The 21,015-nt window shown below is 40.9% G+C and overlaps 4 protein-coding genes across 7 annotated transcripts in view; 2 read left to right on the top strand and 2 right to left on the bottom strand.

The window, feature by feature from the left end:
- Positions 1-5: 5 nt before the first annotated feature.
- On the top strand, positions 6-1,126 carry stmp1 (short transmembrane mitochondrial protein 1). The gene is made up of 3 exons (XM_086147057.1): positions 6-141; positions 367-420; positions 664-1,126. Exons 1-3 carry the CDS (start codon positions 25-27, stop codon positions 733-735), a joined length of 243 nt encoding a protein of 80 aa, XP_086003183.1. The 5' UTR covers positions 6-24; the 3' UTR covers positions 736-1,126.
- A 1,774-nt stretch (positions 1,127-2,900) lies between these two features.
- Positions 2,901-14,330, bottom strand: dhx57 (DEAH (Asp-Glu-Ala-Asp/His) box polypeptide 57). Of its 2 annotated transcripts, none has more exons than XM_086147055.1 (24): positions 14,303-14,330; positions 13,336-13,629; positions 12,945-13,217; positions 12,645-12,857; positions 11,334-12,214; positions 10,460-10,638; positions 10,250-10,371; positions 9,819-10,014; positions 9,049-9,173; positions 8,512-8,645; positions 8,352-8,406; positions 8,054-8,247; positions 7,825-7,941; positions 7,651-7,747; positions 7,308-7,481; positions 6,436-6,636; positions 5,833-6,109; positions 5,635-5,730; positions 5,437-5,520; positions 4,481-4,618; positions 4,288-4,362; positions 4,065-4,199; positions 3,783-3,983; positions 2,901-3,063 (listed from the first exon to the last, which is right to left on the bottom strand). In XM_086147055.1, the coding sequence occupies exons 2-24, from the start codon at positions 13,515-13,517 to the stop codon at positions 2,920-2,922; spliced, it is 4,293 nt and encodes a 1,430-aa protein (XP_086003181.1). In that variant the 5' UTR covers positions 13,518-13,629; positions 14,303-14,330; the 3' UTR covers positions 2,901-2,919. The 2 variants fall into 2 exon arrangements, with proteins under 2 accessions (XP_086003181.1, XP_086003182.1); XM_086147056.1 differs by lacking the exon at positions 14,303-14,330 and having other exon boundaries at positions 13,336-13,521; positions 13,596-13,673.
- A 316-nt stretch (positions 14,331-14,646) lies between these two features.
- morn2 (MORN repeat containing 2) lies at positions 14,647-16,587 on the top strand. The gene is made up of 5 exons (XM_086146171.1): positions 14,647-14,775; positions 14,880-14,930; positions 15,001-15,107; positions 15,192-15,328; positions 16,303-16,587. The coding sequence occupies exons 1-5, from the start codon at positions 14,769-14,771 to the stop codon at positions 16,403-16,405; spliced, it is 405 nt and encodes a 134-aa protein (XP_086002297.1). The 5' UTR covers positions 14,647-14,768; the 3' UTR covers positions 16,406-16,587.
- A 462-nt stretch (positions 16,588-17,049) lies between these two features.
- strip2 (striatin interacting protein 2) overlaps positions 17,050-21,015 on the bottom strand; it is a 31,035-nt gene continuing 27,069 nt past the window's right edge. For all 3 annotated transcript variants that reach the window (XM_086147054.1, XM_086147052.1, XM_086147053.1), the window contains one exon: positions 17,050-19,515. In XM_086147054.1, coding sequence (XP_086003180.1) covers positions 19,265-19,515 — 251 coding nt within the window. In that variant the 3' untranslated portion in view covers positions 17,050-19,264. The remainder of the gene's footprint in view (positions 19,516-21,015) is intronic.

Here is a 21,015-nt window from a genome sequence, read left to right as displayed (position 1 = left end):
GACAGGCTAGCCTTGTTGTAGTTCATGCAGCTCGGCAGATATCGCTCCTCCAAACTTTTAACATTATTGGTTGATATTAAGTCTGTCACTAAGTACTTTCTCTCCATAAATCTTCGCTGTTCCACAATGTTACAATTTCTGGTGAGTAAAAGCTAAACTTGTTGCAGAGTAAATGTGTCAGGATGTTGGATGTTGACAGCGGTACCAGTCAAGCTAAGAAGTTAGCATACATACAACTATGCCAGTTCAAGCTCTCATAGGGATTAAAGTTTTCAAATTATTGTAAAAGCCTTGTAGTATTTTTGATTGAAACGTTTCTGAAGGAGAGTTTCGTCCTTAAAACACTTCTTGTTGTCTGTCTGCCAGGCGGGATTCACGCTGGGGAATGTCGTGGGGATGTACCTCGCCCAAAACTATGATGTGAGTCACCTTTTATTAACAATAAGTAAAAAAACAGTCCATCGCTTTACATTAATCAAATTCGTGTTTATGAATTTCCTTTCACAGGGTGTTTCAGTGTTATTTTTGAGATTTGATGTGGTGCAGTAGATTATCACTGTTTCATTTTGACACAAGTAGTACATATCTAACTTGAGACTTTTGTGTTAGCAGAATTTTGGATCAGCAAGGTGAGATGTGGATTAAATGTTTTTCCCTTTTAAGGTGCCCAACATAGCCAAGAAAATTGAAGCATTCAAGAAAGATGTGGAGGCCAAGAAAAAACCACCCGAGTGAGAAAAGCAGGAACATGATCCTTGATAAAGAAGATGGATTCTATAGAGAAACTATTTATTTTAAGGTGTTGTCAAACAATTGATCATGTAAAATATGTTTAAAAATATCAACAGTGCCTGGAATAGGATTTGTTCTGTTTCTTCTGATAGGCATCTTTTCATTGTGGCCTGTATTTTTATAAGGTTGCCTGGATTCAAAGACCAATAACAAACTTTTGGGATCAGCTAGATATTTAATATTACTATATGGCTTGACTTTCTTATGACAGTGCTTTTGAAACACATGACAATCATCTCCTTATTGGTTGTACATATTAATGCAGCTAAATGTTACTGTTCTGAACTTTCCAAATTCTGAAACTCTGTTTCAATAAAGTTGCTGATAGTCCAAAGTATTGTATATGTTACCTTGTGCAATTTTCCCATGTGGACCTGACCATTGCGTAAAATCAAATGTTTAACTATGAATTCCTGTATCAGATTAGTTCCACCTATCAGTCTTCTTGGCACGTTATTCAACTAATTTTCACCGGGTGGCGCCAGCAGACATTCAGACATTTTCCAATGGCCGCATTTGCTTTGGCCAAATAGTACATTTTTTCATCTCAAGCTTTTCATTTTCTTTATCTCCTTTTAATTTGATGAACCCTAGACCCTGAACTTGAAGTGATTCTCTACATATTGGGAAATGTAGTAGACATTTTCCATGGATTAGGAGGAGAACCTCTTCTGGGGTGTCTTGGCAGAACAAATCTGATGGATCTCTGTTCTGAATTTAGTAGCCTTTCAAGAAAACACAAATGGTTAGATGAATCCCATTTGACTCTTAAAACTTGACACCCTTTTCAGTATTGCTCTACCATTGTTGAAAAAGCCAGCCCTTAGGAGGTGATATACATCTGTAAGGTTAAATTAATTACTATGAGCGGTGGTTTCTGTTGTTTCAGAATAGTAATTTTCCTGAGAACAAAAAATAACATTCACTTAATATGCCTAAAGCATGGAAATTTACACAAAGGCAATCATTCTCATCAGGCCCTCTTCAGCAAAGAAACGCTTGACTGAATAAAGTGTTGAAGTATATGTAATAACATTACATGGAACAATTTTCTTATCTGTGATTAAAAAGGCATTTTTTAAACAAACAAATGTACTTAAATTTTGGACAGAAAAGCAGAAACTAGTTGGAAGTGCACACACAAAATACTAAGGTACCTTACAACAGTTCAGTGACAGCTGAATGGCCTTAATCAAGTGACACCTGATTTGTTTATATGCTGCTGTCATAGACAGGACAGACTTGCTCTGTTCAAAAGAGTTGGTCTCTTTCCCACAGGCCTATTAACTCATTGAACCCAAGGTGTGACCAGGCTTTGGAATCATCCCACAAACTGAAGAGCTTATACTGTTGTTAACACAAGTAAAAGCCAACAAGCAAGTACACTACCTTCTTTATTTTCAGTGTTGTGGAATTATAAGACATGTAAGTAGTTTCAAGTCTTTTGGCAGCTCTCGTCCAAATTGCAGATGTCAAAAGCCCTTTTATTCACTGGCCGATGTGTATTTCTAACATCAGTGTAGAATTTTAGTACATTCAAATAAACAACCTAAATGTCATGCAGATGCTCTTAAAACTCTCAGTCATGCATTACTAATAAATACAGCCACAACACACAAACTGAGCCAAAGAAGTGTCTCAGTTGTGGGCAAGAGACACAACAGTAAATAAGCATGCGCTTCAGAAATATTACATCTAATCGTGTCCAGCAAATTTCAACAATCATTGTGTTCCAATGCACCGAAATATACGGTCGTGGGGCTACATTGAGAGATTTTCTATCATTGCCTTTGTAAAAGATTAGGGAGGAAAAAGCTAAATGTACTTTATTTGGAAATAAGGCAGGAAGTTTTTGGCTCACCTGCAGATTAATTATTTTCCTATCAAGGCAACATCCAGAGAAGCAGAACGGAGCGTGTGTAAAATGAGTGTCAAGCAGCAGCATCGAGATGCGACTGTCCTCCAGAGGACATCAGCTCGAGTGCAGAATTGGCCTGACAATTGGTGCTGACATTAAAAAAAAAAAAATCATCATGCCATTATTTACCGTAAGTGATACATCGATATGATCACTTTGTGAAAGGCTTTTATGATGAAGAGCGCTGTTCTTTTTATTTTGGGACAAATCTATTGTGTTGAGATAAGATTGACTATCATCTGGATGATGCGGGATCCGCGGGGGCAGCTGCACAGATCCATGCTCGGCTTCTTGATTTTGTCCTGCAGCAGTCCGTCCAGCTCCCACCGAAGCTCCTTCACCAGCTCAGCGACCTGGGTCACACACGAGTTCATTAACTTCCTATTTGTTATTAAATAGCAATTTTATGTTACGTCTCTGGAGGGTTATTGGATTATTTTGCTACTTAGGTCCTAATTAAGCCTCACTAACACCAGATCTTATCAGAGCTGATATAGATCTTTCAGCAGAAAAATATCAATTCTGACTGATAAATTAAAGGTCATAGTCTAGTTAATTTGAAGAAAACATGATAGTGTGTGATCTTCTATGACAATGAACTACACAGGAAGTCAATAAAACACCAGAAAGACATATTTTCTTCTTAGAAGGAAAATTAAAGCCAGTTTGATATTTATATTAGGTGGTTGGTAAATGAATAAAACGAAATGTAGAATAAATAAATAGAATAAAATGCAGACCTTCATATTTCTGACAAGTACCGGTGTGATTATAAAAAGGCATTTTTAAGGTCAGGCTTGACTTCTGAGATTTAAGGCTGATTTTGTTTAAACCCTGATTATGTCAAGCACAACCTCTCAGCCTTTATTAACATTGCAGTCCACTTATATAGCATTCCTACATCGTCATTATCTAGATTAATTTACTTTATTTTTCTGTGACTCAGTCAGTTCAGTGCATGAAAAAGCTTTCATATGGCTTTGAGAATAGCTTGATAAACATCAATGTCATTTCACATGGTTTTCAAAAAGTCCAGAAAAGTTAAATCTATTGATTCTCCTGTTTTTCTGACCTGGTGAGAGGCAGCAACGAATTGAATCCATCCATCATCGAGGGAGATGACAAACTCTCCTCTGTTCAGCTCCACATTGACCTGGCCGCCTCCAAACAGCACCAGAGAGTAGCCAGACACCATACTGCACTCCCTGATGAACACTCGACTAGTTTTCACCTTCTCGTGGTAAACCAGGTAGGGGCTATTATAGTGGCTCACCTGAGGCACAGAGTAAATCAGTATTTAATGCTGTGCTAAGCAGTTGCCTACTTTGTCACACTTTCACTTTTAGCGGCTCACCGTGTAGTTGACGGACGAGGGATGAACGTTGACGTAGCCGTCGTTTTTGGTGGCGAATCGGAGCTCGTTTGCTTTAGGTAGCATCTTCATTGCACCTTTACTGGTCATTTTGTAATTCCCCTGAGGAGCTCGCACCTGATTCGACAACAAATATAGTTTTAGCGAACAATGCAAGGTTTAGATGGGTCATGTTTATTAAGAACAAGAGTCTGCGATCACATACCTGGACCACATTGGGATAGAGGGCAGCACAAAGCATGGCAGATATCAGCTTGATGTTACCAGAGTTCAGGTTTGCCTAGAGATTAACAGAAATGATTATGTATTTGAGGTGAAGCTGTGTTTAATGTGTTAAAGTAACATGAATACAGATGAACTACAGAAGCACGAAGTACCCCTTTACATGCGTGCATTACCTCAAGGCCAGTAGACTCAAGAACGCCGTCACTGCCAGCGGAGCACATCCTCTCAATAATCCTGGCCCTCAGACCTTCTTTGATGAAGCCAATATCAGAAAGCAGCTCAGCAAACTGCCTCTTCAGACTGGCAATTTCCTGCACAAGTAACACATAACACTTTCAACTTGCAAACACAGATAAAGCCCTCCAGTTATTTTCTTAAGCAGCAACAACCAAAAGCATAAAACTGAATATATGAAGGACTTGTTATAGAAAGGCAGAGACAGAACAAAAAAAAAAAACAAAAAAAAAAAACAAATGGTGTTTTCTCATGGTGTCAGTTCTGTTCGAGCAACATGATTAAAAATCAATAACACTCTGGCGTTTACCCTCTGCACTGATGTGTAGTTAGTGATAGTGGTTTCCATTTTAAGATACAGGGACCTGGATCCTGTTGGGTTCTTTGTAATAATGATTTTCACAATTATTTATAGATTATTTTCAAGGAGTTTCACATATGACTAACTACATTTTGCTCTCTCCGAATTTACTGCCACATCTCCCTGTTTTTAATGTTATACAATTTTCGCTGGTTTATTGCTATTTTGCAGCTGCTTTTTAAAATGTGTTACTTTAAGTTCATTTCTTGATCACTTAATGAGAAGTTGTTAATAGTTGTTAATAATCATTTTTAAGGCTATTTTTTGAAGCGGTTCCATAAAGCTTTAAGACGTGATGTTTACATTTTCAAGTTGATATTGCCCGCTTTTTTGCCTGATTCTTGTTAATTTTCTGCTCATTGATTGCTTTTATTATCATCAACATATGTAGAACCTCTGGCCAAAAAGGATCCTCGGGGAATAAATAAATGAAGTTTCAAGAAGCTCTCCTGACATATGGACTTTTATAGTTCATTAATTCTTTTCTAAGCATGTTAATATGTCAAATCTGGAACAGAAAAGACAAAATGACACCTGTAAGCCTCGCCAAGACAAAAAGCTAGCCCTGCAGTACAGGAAGCCTGCGTGGTTTCCATTCTTTGCAGCATCGCACCATCCCTGAAACACAAAACAAGATGTAAAGATCATTTGAATGACTGGGAAAAAACAGAATGTAATTAAAAGTTAAATGAGCATTACAACTTTTTTTGTACAAGAAAGCATGGTCACCACCTTGTAGGCCTGTAACAAGGCAAGATGGTCACTATTGGCCAGTACAAAGGACAGCTTCTTCTCATTGGCTTCCTCCCGTTTATCCCAAGGAGACACCTGGACAACAGGAGGGTTTGTACATGAGGCTAGAAGTGACTCAACCGTTTACTTTGGGACTGTAAGATACATATGGGGTCTTGTGACCATCTTTTGCCTTACAAATGGTGATTTGAAGGCCAAGCTGGCAGCGATGGTGAGAGCGGGATCAAGGCAGCGGAAGATGGCGCCAAACAGCATGAGTTTTCCAATGCGGACGTCAACGGGCAGGCAGGCCAGGTGGAAGCCCAACGGGGTCAGCTTCTCATCAGCTGTCAGAGCGCCCAGGTCCTGCAGGCGCTGCTTGGCGACTTCTAAGCTTCCCAGAGTTGGTGGCTCAATGAGGCGAGAGAAGACTGACTCCAGTGTCAAGTCAGCAAATACATCCAGGATCTTGATACTATCAGAGAGAGAGAAAGAGAAAATACATTCAAATTATTTTGCATTCCCTAAAACAAGGGCAGATGAGTATATTATCTAAATGTGAAAAAGTATGAAGTAATATGAAGGTTTTCTTCATATAAAAAAAAAAAAAAGATTTACAGAGTGAACATTGATCAAAATCCTTTTTTGTTTGCATTGATCTGCTTGACAGCTAGCTATCTTTTCCTTTTTAAATTACTCCACTTTTTTTTGTAGATAACCCCATCTCAAATCAATACTTCTCTAAATCATAAATCCCAAAGGGGGGTATAATAGCACAAGGTGACAAAATGGTGGATTTACCGGAGACAGAGCTGCTCCAGGGGCATTCTCTGGATCTCGGGTAGCTGTTGTTCGATCAGCTGGTATTGGAAGTGGTGGCTGGTGAAAAGGTGGAAGCAGACACCAGAGGCCACACGACCCGCCCGGCCTTTCCTTTGCAGTGCATTGGCGCGAGAAACCCACGAGTCCTCCAGGCTCTCCATGCTTTTACACGCGTCATACCTGAGGACAAAGCAGACACTTGATAAATGAGAAGTGGCATCTACATTCAGATGCATACGTTTCTTCACAAAAAAACAAAAACAAACTTGATCCAGTCTGACAATGATTTGAATAAATGGACACATCAGATTGACAACCCAGGATATACATCTTTGATACAAAGGCAGAGAGGGACGATTCAGATGGTTTAGGCACATGAAGAGGAAAGAGTGGCTAAAGGATAGGCAGAAGGATGCTGGAAATGGCACTTCCAAGCAGGACGAAAAGGGGAGGACCAAAGTGGATGTGGTAAAGGAGGCCATGCAGTTAGCTCGTGTTACAGAGGACGATGCAGAAGACAGGCAAAGTTCGAAACAGATAATCTAATACAGATGGCAACTCCTAATTAGGGAGAAGCCAAAAGAAGACGATGAGTTAATGGGCAAACTGCCACATTTAAAAATTAGCCAAACTCACAAAATCCAAAAGAATGAATGTTGAAGGTCAGACAGGTAAAACTATGCTATTCAGTGAGTTGATTCATTTGAGTGTATCTGACATGACTGTCTCTAAACTTGGCCAGACACTGTGGTATAAATCAATCAATATCAAAAGTAAATATGTTCTGAATATTGGGTTATTGCTTTGTTTTCCCCGACTCCCTAACCCAAGAAAGCGAGATAAAAACTAACCTTTTCTCCTTCATCCTCCCAGAGTCGATGACATACACCACGTCATCAATGGTTACCGAGGTCTCTGCGATGTTGGTGGAGATAATGATCTTTGTGACACCCATTGGGGGCCGGTTGAAGACGGCCTGTTGCTCCTCATTGGACAGGGATGAGTGGAGTGGGTACACCACACACCTGATTATGGAGAATGCATATATCACACATATTGTTTTTCCATACTCTTGGTGCATTATACAGCATATCAAGGATTTCCTTTTGAAATTGCGTATATTAAAATTGATAATAAACACATTTGTTTTTTTTTAATTTGGAATGAAAAAATGAAATGAAATTAAACAGGGACCTGTTTTTGTGCCGGTTGTTGAACATCCTGTTCGACTGGAGCTGTTCATAGAGCATCTTGATTTCAGCAAGGCCAGGTAAAAACACAAGCACTGCACCTGGAATGCACAAAACCCAAGAACTTGTAAGGCCAGCAAAACAAATACAAACTGATTTCAACTAAAACAACTCCTACCTGAGGGGTAGTTGTGTTTTCCATCGACAATCCACTCCAACAGACTTTCGATCAAATCCATGTTGATCTTCTCCAGGTCCATTGCAGCCATAGTCTTCAGCACAGATTTCTTTATATCTGCATCAACAGTAAAAAAAAAGCACCGTTGGCAAAAGCTGATCTGCAGTTAACTAATGCAGAAGGAGCAATGTGTGAGCATCAAAAAGGTTGAGATTTGTTTTCCAGTCACCTTTGTATCTGACCATGAGCTCCTCCAGGCCAAGCTGCTGGTCAGGAACAGAGTCTTTGACAAAGTCCTTTTTCGTGAAAGATGAGAAGTTCCAGCCGTTGTCATCCAAGTCATCCACCATCTCTCTTCCTTGTCGCCTGGAGGAGTTCTGCTTCCCCGAGCGCATGTAAGGGCTCCCATCCTCAATCACGTAACTACATTTGTCAATGAACCACATTCAAGTAAGTCCTTACATATCCATAGAGCAAAAGAAATTTCAAAAATGTGGGTTTGTTGGAACACCGAAAGAGATACCAACTTGGTTTTAGAGATCACGTCTTCGAGGAAAAGCTGATCGACTGGGAATGTACGCCCTGGAAGGGGAGCAGATATTATTACTTGCTGTGAAGAAACTAAATATAAAAAAGTGGTTGAGCAGCAGATTGTGGTTAAAATACCATTCACTTAGGATTTATTACCTGGTATGTGGACAGTGGGGCAGTTGTAAAAATAATCAGAAAAAAGATTAGCATTAAGTGTAGCACTCATTAGAATAATCTTCAAGTCAGGCCTCTGAATAATCAAATCCTTGAGCACTAACAGCAGGAAGTCACTATAAAATGAAAAATAAAAGAAACAAGTCAACAACACTGTCTTATAGTAAGATTTCTAATATCAAAAGTTGCATAATTCTAAAGACAAAAAAAAAACAAGAATGGTGCAAAATTTACTTGGACTTGGAAAATGGAAATGGTTACTGAACAAATAAATTAAGTAAAATGAAAATGTAATGAAAATAAATTAAATGTGCAAGATACTGCAGCATGAGGTGATTGCATTTTTTGAAAACATTTATTCAAATCTATGAAAAAAATTCAGGCTGTAATATTATTTTGATTGATTTTGATTTTTGATTGATTATTTGATTGATTTAGAAGCCTTTCACAAGCAGAAAACTAAATATCCAACTAATAAGTGTTAAAACATCTTAAAATGTATGACAAGGATGATCTGACCTCTCCTCTGTGCGCTCATGCACTTCATCCACAATGACGTGTGAGACACCTCTGAGGTCCGCCTCGCTCTCCAGTCGTCGAAGTAACACACCTGTGGTGCAGTACAGCAGCCTGGTGGCTTGTGTCTGAGAGAAGCGTGGAAAAGGTGCAAATGTCACAGATTCACAGATAAGTGTTGAGATACATGTTTGCAAATACAAAACATATTTTCTGTTTCCTGTTTCTAGCTAAAAGTAGATGGTTAATTATTAAATTATGAAAAGAAACAAAAAATATTTTAACTACGGTATTCCATCAAAAATTATGAAATGGAAAAAAGTACAAAGGTTAAGATAATATAGAATGATATTCATTATTATTGGTAACAGAGTAGAATGTTGAGGTTCTCTCTGGGATTGATGAAGATGGACAGGATCAGGAATCAGTCCATTGAAGGGAGAGCACATAAGTCAGACAGAGATGGGTTGGACATGTATAGAACAGACATAGTGAATATATTGGTAGAAGGATGGTGAGGTTAGAACTCCCAGGCAGGAGGCCTGGAGGAAAACCAATGAGGAGATTTATGGAACGGGGGTGACAGGGGACATGAAGTTAGTTGCGTAAGAGGAGGATGCAGAGAATAAGGTTACATGGAGGCAGATGATTCGCTGTGGCGAAACCGGAAGGGAGTAGCCCAAAGGAATAGAAGAAGCGGCAAACTTGAGGTTCAGCAAGAGAATGTAATTTTAAGCAGTAAAACAACATCAACATGTAAAATGAGGCGTTACCCTGACACTCTCTAGGCGGATCTGGTAGCCCACTGACTTTCCCAGAGACTCTGCACGTTCTTGTGCCACTCTTTGAGCCACAGTGATGGCAGAGATGCGACGGGGTTGGGTACAGACGATGTTGGCCACCTGGTCAGCCGGACCACCTAAGGAGGCATCCAGGATGAACTGGGGGATCTGGGTGGTCTTTCCACACCTGGGGAAGAAAATAAATGAAAATCAGTCACGAGACTAATAAAAATGTTCAGCAAATACTGAAAATCAAGCCTTCTAAACAAACTTGCCTATATAAAATACCCTTACTTTAGGCAATGTTGATGCATGCTCATTCTTTAGTTTTAATTTCCCCTCAAACAAATGAAATCACTCTCTTAAGTCCTCTGTGCCTGCCAATATTACATAATATAGTCATACTGCTTTGTGTGACTAACCCAGTCATCCCGCTGACTACCAGGACTTGACAGTGATCCAAGAGGTCTAGAATGTTGTCCTTTTCCTCCCAAGCTGGGAGCATCTTCCTTTGCTCCAACATTGACCTGAAGCGTCCGGATGACTGACCAAAAGCAACAAATTCCATTAAACATAATACAATGGAGAGAAGCTAATTGGAAAGCTGTCTTTAAGTCAATAACTCAGATTACCCATTTCCTTTTAAATTCTCGGCAGAGCTTTCCATTTTCTTGGAGGAGGTTATCGATCTTCAAGTTGTGCTTTTTCACCATTCTCTTCCTCAAACTGACATAACTATCATTCTCAACCGGAACAGTCATGTCTTCATCTCGCTCATCTTGTTCCTCCACTGCCTCTCCTGTCTCCGTTACTTCTCAGACACAAATGATGTAATGATAAAACAGACATAGAAACATTATTTTTAAGCTTGGTAAGAACAAAGGGAATAACACTGTTTTGTGGACAAATTGTTTCTTGATTAATATACAAGTAAGTGCTGTGAAGGCTATAAATGCATTAATGTAATATTAGATATATTAAACTGGCCTGAGTGGACTACATTAAAAGGAACGTAGAAATCTAGGTTCCCCGTGCTGAGCTCTGAGTTACCTGAAATTTGGTTTATAATAACCTGAAACATAAACTTCCCCGGGTAGGGAAAAAAAAATCAACATTTGTTGAGAAGATTTGCTTACTTTTAATTCAAATAATAGGAATAGTGAATTGAATGTCTGGCTATTTTGTTATAATTGATCGCTAATTTTGTTTGAAAAATTCATTATCAGAAGCTTTAACAGAAATTACCTCCGAAAAATGTTATCCTGCACATTATGTGAAAAATATCTGAAAACTAAAAAAAATATATACCTTGTTGTTGACTTTAAGGGGCATTGGTCTGCATTAAATACACAACTAAAGGACTGTAGTCAATATAATACAACGTAATATACTATATGTAATAAGAAAAAGGAGGAAACAGGGAACAATCTGTTCGAAACATTTGAGCAGACTGTTTTGCTATTTCAATTGAGGGGAAAAAAAATGATTAAATTCATTTTGACTTACAGTCCAATTGTCTGCGGTTATTCGATGGAGCCGACCTCCTGATGTTACCACTGCTTATAGCTCTACTCCTCTCCTCGGATGCATTCTTGCTCTTTGCCACAAGTTGAGGAGGGGAAGGAACAACCACGACAGGCGGCGGCGTGCTGTATTTGTGATGACTTCTCGACAGTAAGGTCCTTATGGATGACTCCTCCTCACACATGGTGATTAGATCGTAAACAACAGGCTTACCTCTCTGTGCTGCAGACAGTGCCGTTCCATACAACGCCTCGGTTACATTGAGCCTCCCAGCTGCACAGACAGACTCATCATTGGTACTGAAGGCAACTATTGGTGCCTGAAATGGGTAGCAGTTTCCTTTAGGAAATCGAACCTCTAGTTCATACACGGGGGGAGAATAGCTGCTGATCCCAGGCAGGCTCGGGCCCTTCAGGTCTGGGGAACCAGCCCCTGACCTGCCTTTGGTGGGAAGTTGGTGTTTAAATTTGCATCTATCTCCATATCTGCAGCCTTGACCTTTCAGGTAGTATCGACAGACATCCTTCACATTCACCGTTCCGCCATCGTTACATCTCCTTTCTTCACCCCAGGTCTTGACACCCTTGTCTGAGAGGAAGGAGAGATCGAGAGATACTGTCCAGACTGCGTTTGCGATCCGCTCACTGAAGCGTTCTCCAAAAATGGCAGCCAGTGCAAGAGCTTCCTCCTGCCTCTGGCTCAAACACTTGTCCATGGCTACCGCTTGCAGGCCATCATTTAAACGTGCTTTCTCGATGAAGCATTCACTGAAAATCTGCCGGAGGAGCTGTTCCAATGTGGCCCCGAAGTCTCCTTCTCCTGATTCTAGAGCCTGCTTGCTGCGCTCTCTGTCAAACCCATACCTGTGTTAATAGACAGATTGAAAGAAAAACTGAAAATCCACTCAAAATAAAGGGATTCATTCAAATTTAACAGACGGACTGCGCAATATCTTAATGAATGCGGTGCAGTCTGTTCTCAACATTTCAACAAACTTCTCAACATTTATATTTCTTTATATTGTTAAAAAAAAAAGAGAAAAAAAAACACTTTTAAATACACATTACGGTCAGATAAAATGCCTTGATAAAATGCCTTGGTCAATTTGACACTTTGGAATGATCAAATAAGACCTAAAAATCCGTAAGGAAACACCAAGTAATCGGAAAGAATATAAAGAAAAATATCACCCAGAAATGAGTGAATGAAGGACCCAGAAAGTTGCAGTATATTGTCATCGCCTCCATCAAAAATCCATATTGAAAACAGTACTTTAAAAAAAATTAACATCACCTGCAGAGTTTTCCTATGGCAAATAAGGAGACAACAGGCTCCTTGGCAGGCCGCTCATCATCAGACTCAGAATCATATTTTGTCCTTTCTGCTCGCTCCACAGGTTCATCATTGGTGGACCAAAACTGCCCTTCCTCACGATGGTCCAACTCATCATATGCCTCTTCCTCTTCTTCCTCTTCCTCTCCCCTTGAATAATCTGAGCCAGATTCACTAAGTAAATACGGTAATATAAGTATACGTTCAAGACAATCTTTAACTAAAGTGGCCAATTTCGTGCATATCGAAGAAATTACTTACTCAAAGTCCAGGGTCTGCAAGTCCCTAAGTAGTTCCTTCAGTTGTTTCTGGTTCTCATCAGTCATGAAAATCCTCTGTGTGGGCATGGTGCTCGTTTCTACTTTGATGCTGTCACCTGTCTTTGGGCGATTTCTGGAGGTGACCAGAGACTTTGGGAGAACCTTGCCTCCACTTCTCCCATCTCTTCTATCTTGATTCCTACCCCCTCTCCCATGAGCCCTGGCAACATCACGACTGCCACTACCTCGCCCTTTGGGGGGCCTGGACACATAGCTGTGTAAAACCAGATGGGAGAGAAAAGGGGAAAAACAAATGGCAAAGAAGAAAAACAAATTAGGATGAGTGATCGTGTCGATCAATGATACTGTACATTTCTGCGTTGAGTTTCTACCTGTTATACCCTCGAGAGGGTCCCAAGTCAAGGCTGAAATCATCTTCCTCCTCCCAGCGGCTGGATCCTCCCTTTCTACCTCCACCACCGCCGCCGCCGCCTCCACCACTTCCACCTCCCCTTGGCTTGTTAAATTTCCCCCCTCCTCTGTTGGGCTTCCCCCCTCTTCTCCTCGCACTCATTTCGCTGCTGATGAACACACTGATAAGAGCACAGGTAGCTTTACATGCATCGTGTCCTCATCCAATCATGACACTCACCATCAGTCAGCCTCCCATCAGAGCAGCAAACAAACTGTGAGAAGAGACAATAGGTGTTTACAGATGGGAGCTTCTCAGCCTCCGAAAGCTTGGATATCCAGGGGTCTGCAGAGTAAGCGACTACTTTAGGTTTAAAAGCAGGCAGGCAGGCAGGGAACCAGGCAGGCACGTCTACTGCACAGTCCCACATGGCTGTGGGCTGCTCGCTGGAGCACTTTAGTTCAAGTGCGAGCAGTGAGATAGTGGCTGACACACACACACACACACACACACACACACACACACACACACACACACACACACACACACACACACACACACACACACACTGCTGGTGGCTACAATTATGCAACTGAGCATACAGACCAACAACCACCCAGTCACAGCGATATGACCATTTATGTCCACGCCTGGCTGACAACGTGTTTTATCGTCAAGTTACAAGGAGTGTGTGTATGATAGTTTGTAATAAAACTGTCGTTGTGTTATCTTCCTTTTTCGCTCAATTACTTAGCTCAAGCCGGGAAGCTATGAAAGCTAGCTAACGGCTAGCAAGCGCACTCATTTGTGACACACCAACAAAAAGAGAATCTTTCACACACGTCGAAGGGAAGAAACGACCTTTCCCGAGTACACCGAATATCACAAACAACAGAAAAACGGTTGTCTTCATCAACTTAATATAACTTTTAAAAGTGCATACGAACCCGAAAGATGCTATTGAAACTACCGGTGGCCAAGCAGTTCTTCCATTGGACGACAATTCAGAGTTCAAAGTTTCTTTTCCGGTTTAGCCTGACCACACGAATAATTGACTATAAAAATATAAATAAAAATAAATAATAAACATTGACGGATAACAATACCCGTAAAGTTAATGCGTAGCCGTGATTTATATTGAGCCATATTGATTTTTTGAAAAATGCTGTATACACAGAATCCCATTAAATGTTAACATAAGTCAGGGGGTTGCACTAATATAAGTGTGTAACCATGGAAACCCCGTTGCGACGCCACGACTACAAAGACTTCGGTCTCCAGTCATCCTGACGGTTGGACGTTCGCGAACGAATACAGCGTTACTTTATCCAATTTTTTATTATTTGTTTATTTGCTTATTTCAGATTTTTCCTGTACATTCTGCTTACCCTCTGTTGCAAGAAGTTCCAACAAATGTCTGGTAGTGTTGGCTGCTCTCTCACACTTTCTTGCTTACTGCAAATGTTGGTGACTCTTGACCTTTTAAGCTAACTGTCTGAAGATGATATGTTGTCTGTCATGCAGGGGAACGTCTTTTAATGATAAACTATATTTTTCCGAACGGGGGGCGATATGGTGAGTAATTAAAAATCTGCAACTGGAAATATTTACAGTAAAGTACAGTAAAGTGTCACCCTCTCCACAGAAGGGGCATGCATTAGGTCTGGGGCTGGAGTATTGAGGAGAAATGGTGCTGGAAAACAAACCTCATCTAGTGGGATCATTTACACTGGGTCCTGGCAGGACGACAAGGTATTTATAATTGTGTGTGTGTGTGTGTGTGTGTGTGTGTGTGTGTGTCTTGTAGTTTATCCGATGTTGATCACTCCCTCCTAGATGTGTGGCCGTGGGACAATGGAGCATCCCTCCGGAGCTGTGTATGAAGGAGACTTCCAGGACAACATGTACCATGGGAAAGGAATATACACCTTCCCAGATGGATCGATTTACACTGGCCAGTTTGACAAAAACAGGTAAACGCAACAAAAACAAATCCTCTTCTATTCTTAACCACGACAGGTTGATCGCGATGTACTAACCAATAAACCAACCAATCTGTGTTTTGGATTTCTTGTTAATGTCAAGTTGTGTAAAACTATTTTACTATTCACATCCAGGCACTAAGGATTTTCTGGCAAAAAAGTGGACAATGCTACTGTAGTGTTACTTCTTTGCATTCCCTCGCACCAAAGTCATATTTAAAACCAGAGAAAAGGGACATTAGGAAAGGTGTAACTCCTAATCTCTACCAACCTTCTGGAGTCAGTCTGAGATGGTGTTGACATGTACAGTGGAGCAATAGTGAAGATCTGCGTAGAAGGATGCTGAGGTTGGAACTGCCAGGCAGGAGGCCTGGAGGAAGACAAGAGATGAGATGAATGGATGCGGGGAAGAGGACATGAAGTTAGTGGGTGTGAGAGAAGAGGATACACAGAATATTGTTGGGGGGGCGGGGGGCTGAAAGCAGAAGCAGCAGCAACCTTAAGGTTCAGCAAGAGATTGTCTATGAATCTGCTAGAATGCCCCCCTCCCCAAAAAGCACCACAAAATAACCTCAAAATGAGCTATTACTCATTTGCCAAGCCCTCTATTTGAAGCTAATTAACTTTGTAAGTGTTTTTGTTGAGATTGAAGGCCTTCAACGCCAGGCTCTTCATTCTCATCAGCCTCTCTGACAATGGATATCAGTTTAAGGCCAGATATGCACCTTTATTCCGTTCCAACTAGAAACCAATGATTTTTAAATTAACTGGAGGAATGTAGTTTCATCCCTGTTGAGGTATTGCATTTTTCCCATCTTACAAAAAAATGTCAGTACTTTTAATGATACTAGTTGTGACAAAACAATCTCTCCCTGTGAGATGGTTTGTTTTCTATTTTACCTCATTTCTTTGGTGACACATTCACATTTTGCATATTTTTTTTAAATTTGCTTGTCATGTTCCAGGTTTATGGGAGAAGGTGCGTTCACTGATGCTCAAGGACTTGTTTGGACAGGGAATTTCCACTGCAAAGAAGCGCTGGGTCTCAAGTTGCGACACGACATGTAGACAAAGAAAGCATTTCAGTGTAAAACTGTGTGACATATTGACTCTTAACAAATTTCTCTACATTTGAAACAATTATCCATGTGTTTTTGTGTATTGGTTATCCTTGAAATCAGCAAACCGCCTGCTGATACATGCGTTTGTTAGCTAAGCCTATATAATCAATATCATATCATACAATATAATAAGGGTTTGTGTTCAAGATTAACAAGCACTTGCAATAAAGACAGTGTAAAATAGTCCTCATTGTTCTGGTGAAAACCTCAGTTCATATGTGTTGAGCATCTGGCTAGAGAGGCTTTCATGTACAGGGAGAGTCATGATACTCCTTTTATTTTCCAAATCACCCTGTTCTGAGAACGCCCCTCCTCAGTTTCTTGGTCCAATCAGTGGACAGGGACAAGCGCACAAGAGTTTTACATCATCACAGGCTGCATATGCTCCCATCCCCATCAACGACATCCGCAACCATTGGAACATTGGCCTGAGGAAGTGTGTGATGTGATGTGAGTGAGTGGTCAGTTTGACCTTCACTGCCTGAGTGTGTGTGGCTGCGAACCAGAGTCCCCCAACCCCCCCAAGCCCCCGGGACACTGTAGGACAAGTCTGCTGATGCAAAATCATTTGCAAAGACCAGCACACTATCACAATTTTTCAACATTGTTTAATAAGCAACTGTCATTTTGTAATCTGTCCGTCTATCGAATAATGCCTGTACTGATCAGTCATTGCACAAACCCCTGAACAAATTCACCATTGAATATGTGTCTGCACTGTTTGGAAATGGGTTGAACCAAAACACACATATACTGCAGTAACATCCTTAGAATACGTGACACTTCTGGTAACATATACCAGTTACAAGAAACAGCATTGTTGTTGATTGTACAATTGTCAGGTAGAAAATAATACTTTGTATTGCAAACCTTTAAGAGATTGAAATTAAAAAAAGGGGGGGCGGAGGCAATGATGACAAAGTAAACATAGAAAATGGCACTCTCATTTGGCACGAGACATGAAAAAATGTATATCTCAACGGTAACAAACTCACAATGAGAGACTTTGCAGAGGCACCAAATCATACGAACGCGATGTGGTCATCCCAAGAAGTACAGAGCTAAATGGCGAGGAAGCTTTCAGAAATTTTGCAATATATTATCTATTAACCTGAGAATATATGAAGCATATGATACTATAATAAAAAAAAAAAATCTATGCAATAGTGAAAAATAAATAGACTTATTTGAAATGCAAATCGGGGTAAAAATACAACTCCAAATGTTGCTGGAAACATTATCAGACAAAAAAAGCTGCTCCAAATACCATTTTAAAACACAGTGTTCAAACAAAACAGTGGCCATGCACATTTCTACCAGACCGAATATCAAAATTATCGTCCTATACAAAGTTTATACACAACAATTCGAACCGAATACTAAAAATGTGACCGTGCCATTTGACGTCGGTGCTTATTTGTGTGCTTCAGTGGAGGCCCTCGAGGACAAACCGGAGGGCCATATAGGTAGTTGGAGGTGTGAGGTGAAGTGAAGAGTGCACATGCTCTGATACTCTCAAATACAGCACCAAACAGAATAAAAGCAAGATCAAGGCGTCCGGAAGATTCGGGAGCGTCACGCTGTGCCGCTGCAGAGCAGATAGAGAGCCAGGTATATTAGCTAGTAAGTTATGAACAGAATTACCATTATTGGTGTAAATGTTGGCCAAAATGAAAAGTTAGGACCTATAATCTACAGACAATCTGAGCGGTTCAGTTTGTGATATCGACAATCCAAGTGAGCAATGAGCTGTTGGCCGATGTTTGCTGAGTTTTGACATTGACGTGGTTTACATTGTTTCCAACCAAACCGACATCTCTGATGGTTTGTTGTTTTAAAATAATTGTTTTTCAAATATTAAACTGACATCTTTTTGATGTTTAAAATTTGATAGACATTATCCCTGATGTCAAAGTTATCGTATTGAAGCAATTGCACATAGAGCATTATCTTTCTTTTCCAGCGTTCAGCGTTTTACACTCTCCGTGCCCATCAGCTTACGATTCAATAAACTTAGAGCGGGTGTTTCTGTATTTTTTGGAAACATTAAATGAGATTAGAGTCCTGTGGGAGGAAATGGCTCCTGCTACATTTGGAAGATTAAAATAAGCCTTTGGTCTATTACCAAAAGGCATTTTATTTTTATCTCTTTTTTTTAAAGAAATTTTATAGTAAAACTTACTGATATAACAAAACAAGCAGTAAACTAACAACAGTCTGTCAGATAAAAAATAAAAAACAACTTATAAGGTCATAAAAGAAATTAATTGAATTTACGCATTATATAAATAAAAAATAAAAATAAAAAAACACGCTGAGAAAAATAAAGAGAAAACTGACAAACCTGCACCAACTTAAAAAAAAAAAGGGACATATAAAGTCAGGAAATTGTTTTTTTTGTTATTATGTATGACTGGCAGTATAACTGGCCTGAACAGTCTCCAGCTACCAGATGTTGAGACCAGCTGCTACCCCTGCTCCTGCACGTTACGGTGTGTCACAGTAGTCGTAGGCACATGTTAGTGACAAGTGTGTGTGTCAGGGTGTGGCATCAATTTGTGCGTCTGTCGTGACAGCTCGCAGCGTGGAGCAGCAACCGTGTTCCTCAGGCTCCACCCCGCACCTTATTAGTGGCAATATGACCTTGGGGTGGATTCTCCACCTGCCAGCCCAACATTCTGAAAACACCCCCTGCTTTAACTCGAGCTACTTCTATGTTACCTCCTTTAGCCTACATCCTCCTCTCCTTGCCATCTCTCCCCTCTTTTTTTTTCCTTTTTTTTTCGCTTTTGTATCCAAGCCGGCATCAGGGATCCTGCAGCAACCCCTCCCAATGGATGGGCTGGGAGAAAACCTCTCTCTCCAGCCACATCTCATAGCTGTAGTGGAAGTCCTCAGGCAGCTCCACGCGTTGACCCAGCACGCTCTGCAGGCAGTTGTCCACCGGCGCGAAGTCTCCGTTCTTGTTCTTGTCATAACGACGGCTGTTGAACTTCTCGATGCTCTCCCGTAGGGCGCACTCCTCCGCCTGGAAATCCCAAGGTCGAGCGTCGATATCTGGCGGGGGAGGGAGGTACCATCACTTAACTCCCTGTTTTACTCACTAAAAATGTATTTCTTGTACCTTAACATCACTGTGCTGTGATTCCACTGAAAAACCCCTCATGTTTATACCTCAGCAAAAAGACTATCAAAACCTTAGCAGGATATTATTCCCCAAAATGACTTTAAACATTCAAAAGGAGCTTTGACAAGTATCTTTACAAAGCGGTGATCAATACACACCCCCTCCGATTTTTCCTATCCTGTCCGCACCCATGTCCCTTCATTAGCGCATGATAGTAATCTCAGATCTTCTGCCGAGTCCTAGAACTCTCATTTCACAGGTTCCAAGGGGCCGTGGCTTGATCTACGAGCACCCACCATTGCTATTTATTTTATTGCATCATGTCAGCTATTAACATGTAACTATCAGCGCTAATGGTATTAGCAGTAATAGATGATTTGTCCTCTTTGTACACTTCTGCTTTCTCTTTGTCTTTCCCCCACCAGCTGTTCGAGGCAGAAGGCCGTCCCACTTTGCGCCAGGATCTCCCCGATGTTCCTGCGAGGTTAAAGGGCAGTGTTTCCTTTCTGCTGTGAGCCAGGCGTTAGCTCGTGGGTTTTCTCTAAATCGTTTTAAAGAATGCGGTCCAGACCTGCTCGACATTTAAAGCGTCAGGAGACGACCGCGGTGTGATACTGACCTGACTCGTCGTGCATAAAAAGAAAAATTGGTGTATAAGTGCCCCATGTGTGATGCATATTGATTTAAAAAATGTCTTGATAATCATGGTTTTGCGCTCAATCTAATCCACTTCCATGCTAACGTGTATTCATCCTGCAGCACGATGTCCTCAGATTCCTTTTATTTCCTTATGGGTCCATAACAAATCTGTGTTTATGCCCTTTATTTCCCTCTGCTTCTATACACTCCTCTCCAACAGTCACAGTGACAGATTACATGCTCTCCCACGAGATGACCCTGAACGTCCCCTCTCCCCCGTTCCTATGGCAACAAAATCCTGGCTGTTCAGTGGCGGCTGCCGGGACTGTTGTGTTACAGATGATGCTAAGAGCAAATACACAAAGGCGGGCACGTACGTGGACAAGGACACATCCGTATTCATTTGTGCAATTAGCATTCATTAGCCGGGGAGGTCGTGCACGCGGGGGCCGGGGTGAGCACGCTCTTGACGCTGTGTTTTTTTAAATCTTAGTGAGGAGGGTGAAAGGGCTGCTAGGACTCACTATCTCCATCACTTCATATAGGGGGAGCCAATAGACTAGGATTACCTTTTCAAACACCTCTTGGACTGGAGCTGCACAAGTAGGCGTTTACAAGAGCGGATTTATTGCCATAAATCCTGTTTGTGACGAAGCGGAGCATTCCTTATGAATAAATTAAGACGCCGCGTTGAATATTTTAGCTCACATCTAAGGTCCCGAGTTTAGACAACTCTCCAAGTTAGCAACGAGAATACCAATTCCACGGTTATAAGCCTGCACCAATAACAG

This window comes from Fistularia commersonii, chromosome 5 (assembly GCF_037954325.1).
Source record: "Fistularia commersonii isolate RoL2024-O1a breed Wild chromosome 5, RoL_Fcom_v1.0, whole genome shotgun sequence".
NCBI lineage: Eukaryota > Metazoa > Chordata > Actinopteri > Syngnathiformes > Fistulariidae > Fistularia > Fistularia commersonii.
Note: the sequence above shows the minus strand (reverse complement) of the source record. Positions and strands in the feature narration are given on the sequence as shown.

What these genes read in the sequence shown, in the direction of transcription:
- stmp1 (XM_086147057.1), top strand. Translation starts at nt 25, where the DNA reads ATGCAGCTCGGCAGATATCGCTCCTCCAAACTTTTAACATTATTGGTT. An exon ending in CCACAATGTTACAATTTCTG is followed by an intron (nt 142 to 366) that starts GTGAGTAAAAGC and finishes TCTGTCTGCCAG; the next exon opens with GCGGGATTCACGCTGGGGAA. An exon ending in ACCTCGCCCAAAACTATGAT is followed by an intron (nt 421 to 663) that starts GTGAGTCACCTT and finishes TTCCCTTTTAAG; the next exon opens with GTGCCCAACATAGCCAAGAA.
- dhx57 (XM_086147055.1), bottom strand. Translation starts at nt 13,517, where the DNA reads ATGAGTGCGAGGAGAAGAGGGGGGAAGCCCAACAGAGGAGGGGGGAAA. An exon ending in AAAACACAACTACCCCTCAG is followed by an intron (nt 7,748 to 7,824) that starts GTAGGAGTTGTT and finishes TGTGCATTCCAG; the next exon opens with GTGCAGTGCTTGTGTTTTTA. An exon ending in TTGAGTCTACTGGCCTTGAG is followed by an intron (nt 4,363 to 4,480) that starts GTAATGCACGCA and finishes GTTAATCTCTAG; the next exon opens with GCAAACCTGAACTCTGGTAA.
- morn2 (XM_086146171.1), top strand. An exon ending in TCCGAACGGGGGGCGATATG is followed by an intron (nt 14,931 to 15,000) that starts GTGAGTAATTAA and finishes CCCTCTCCACAG; the next exon opens with AAGGGGCATGCATTAGGTCT. An exon ending in GGTCCTGGCAGGACGACAAG is followed by an intron (nt 15,108 to 15,191) that starts GTATTTATAATT and finishes ACTCCCTCCTAG; the next exon opens with ATGTGTGGCCGTGGGACAAT.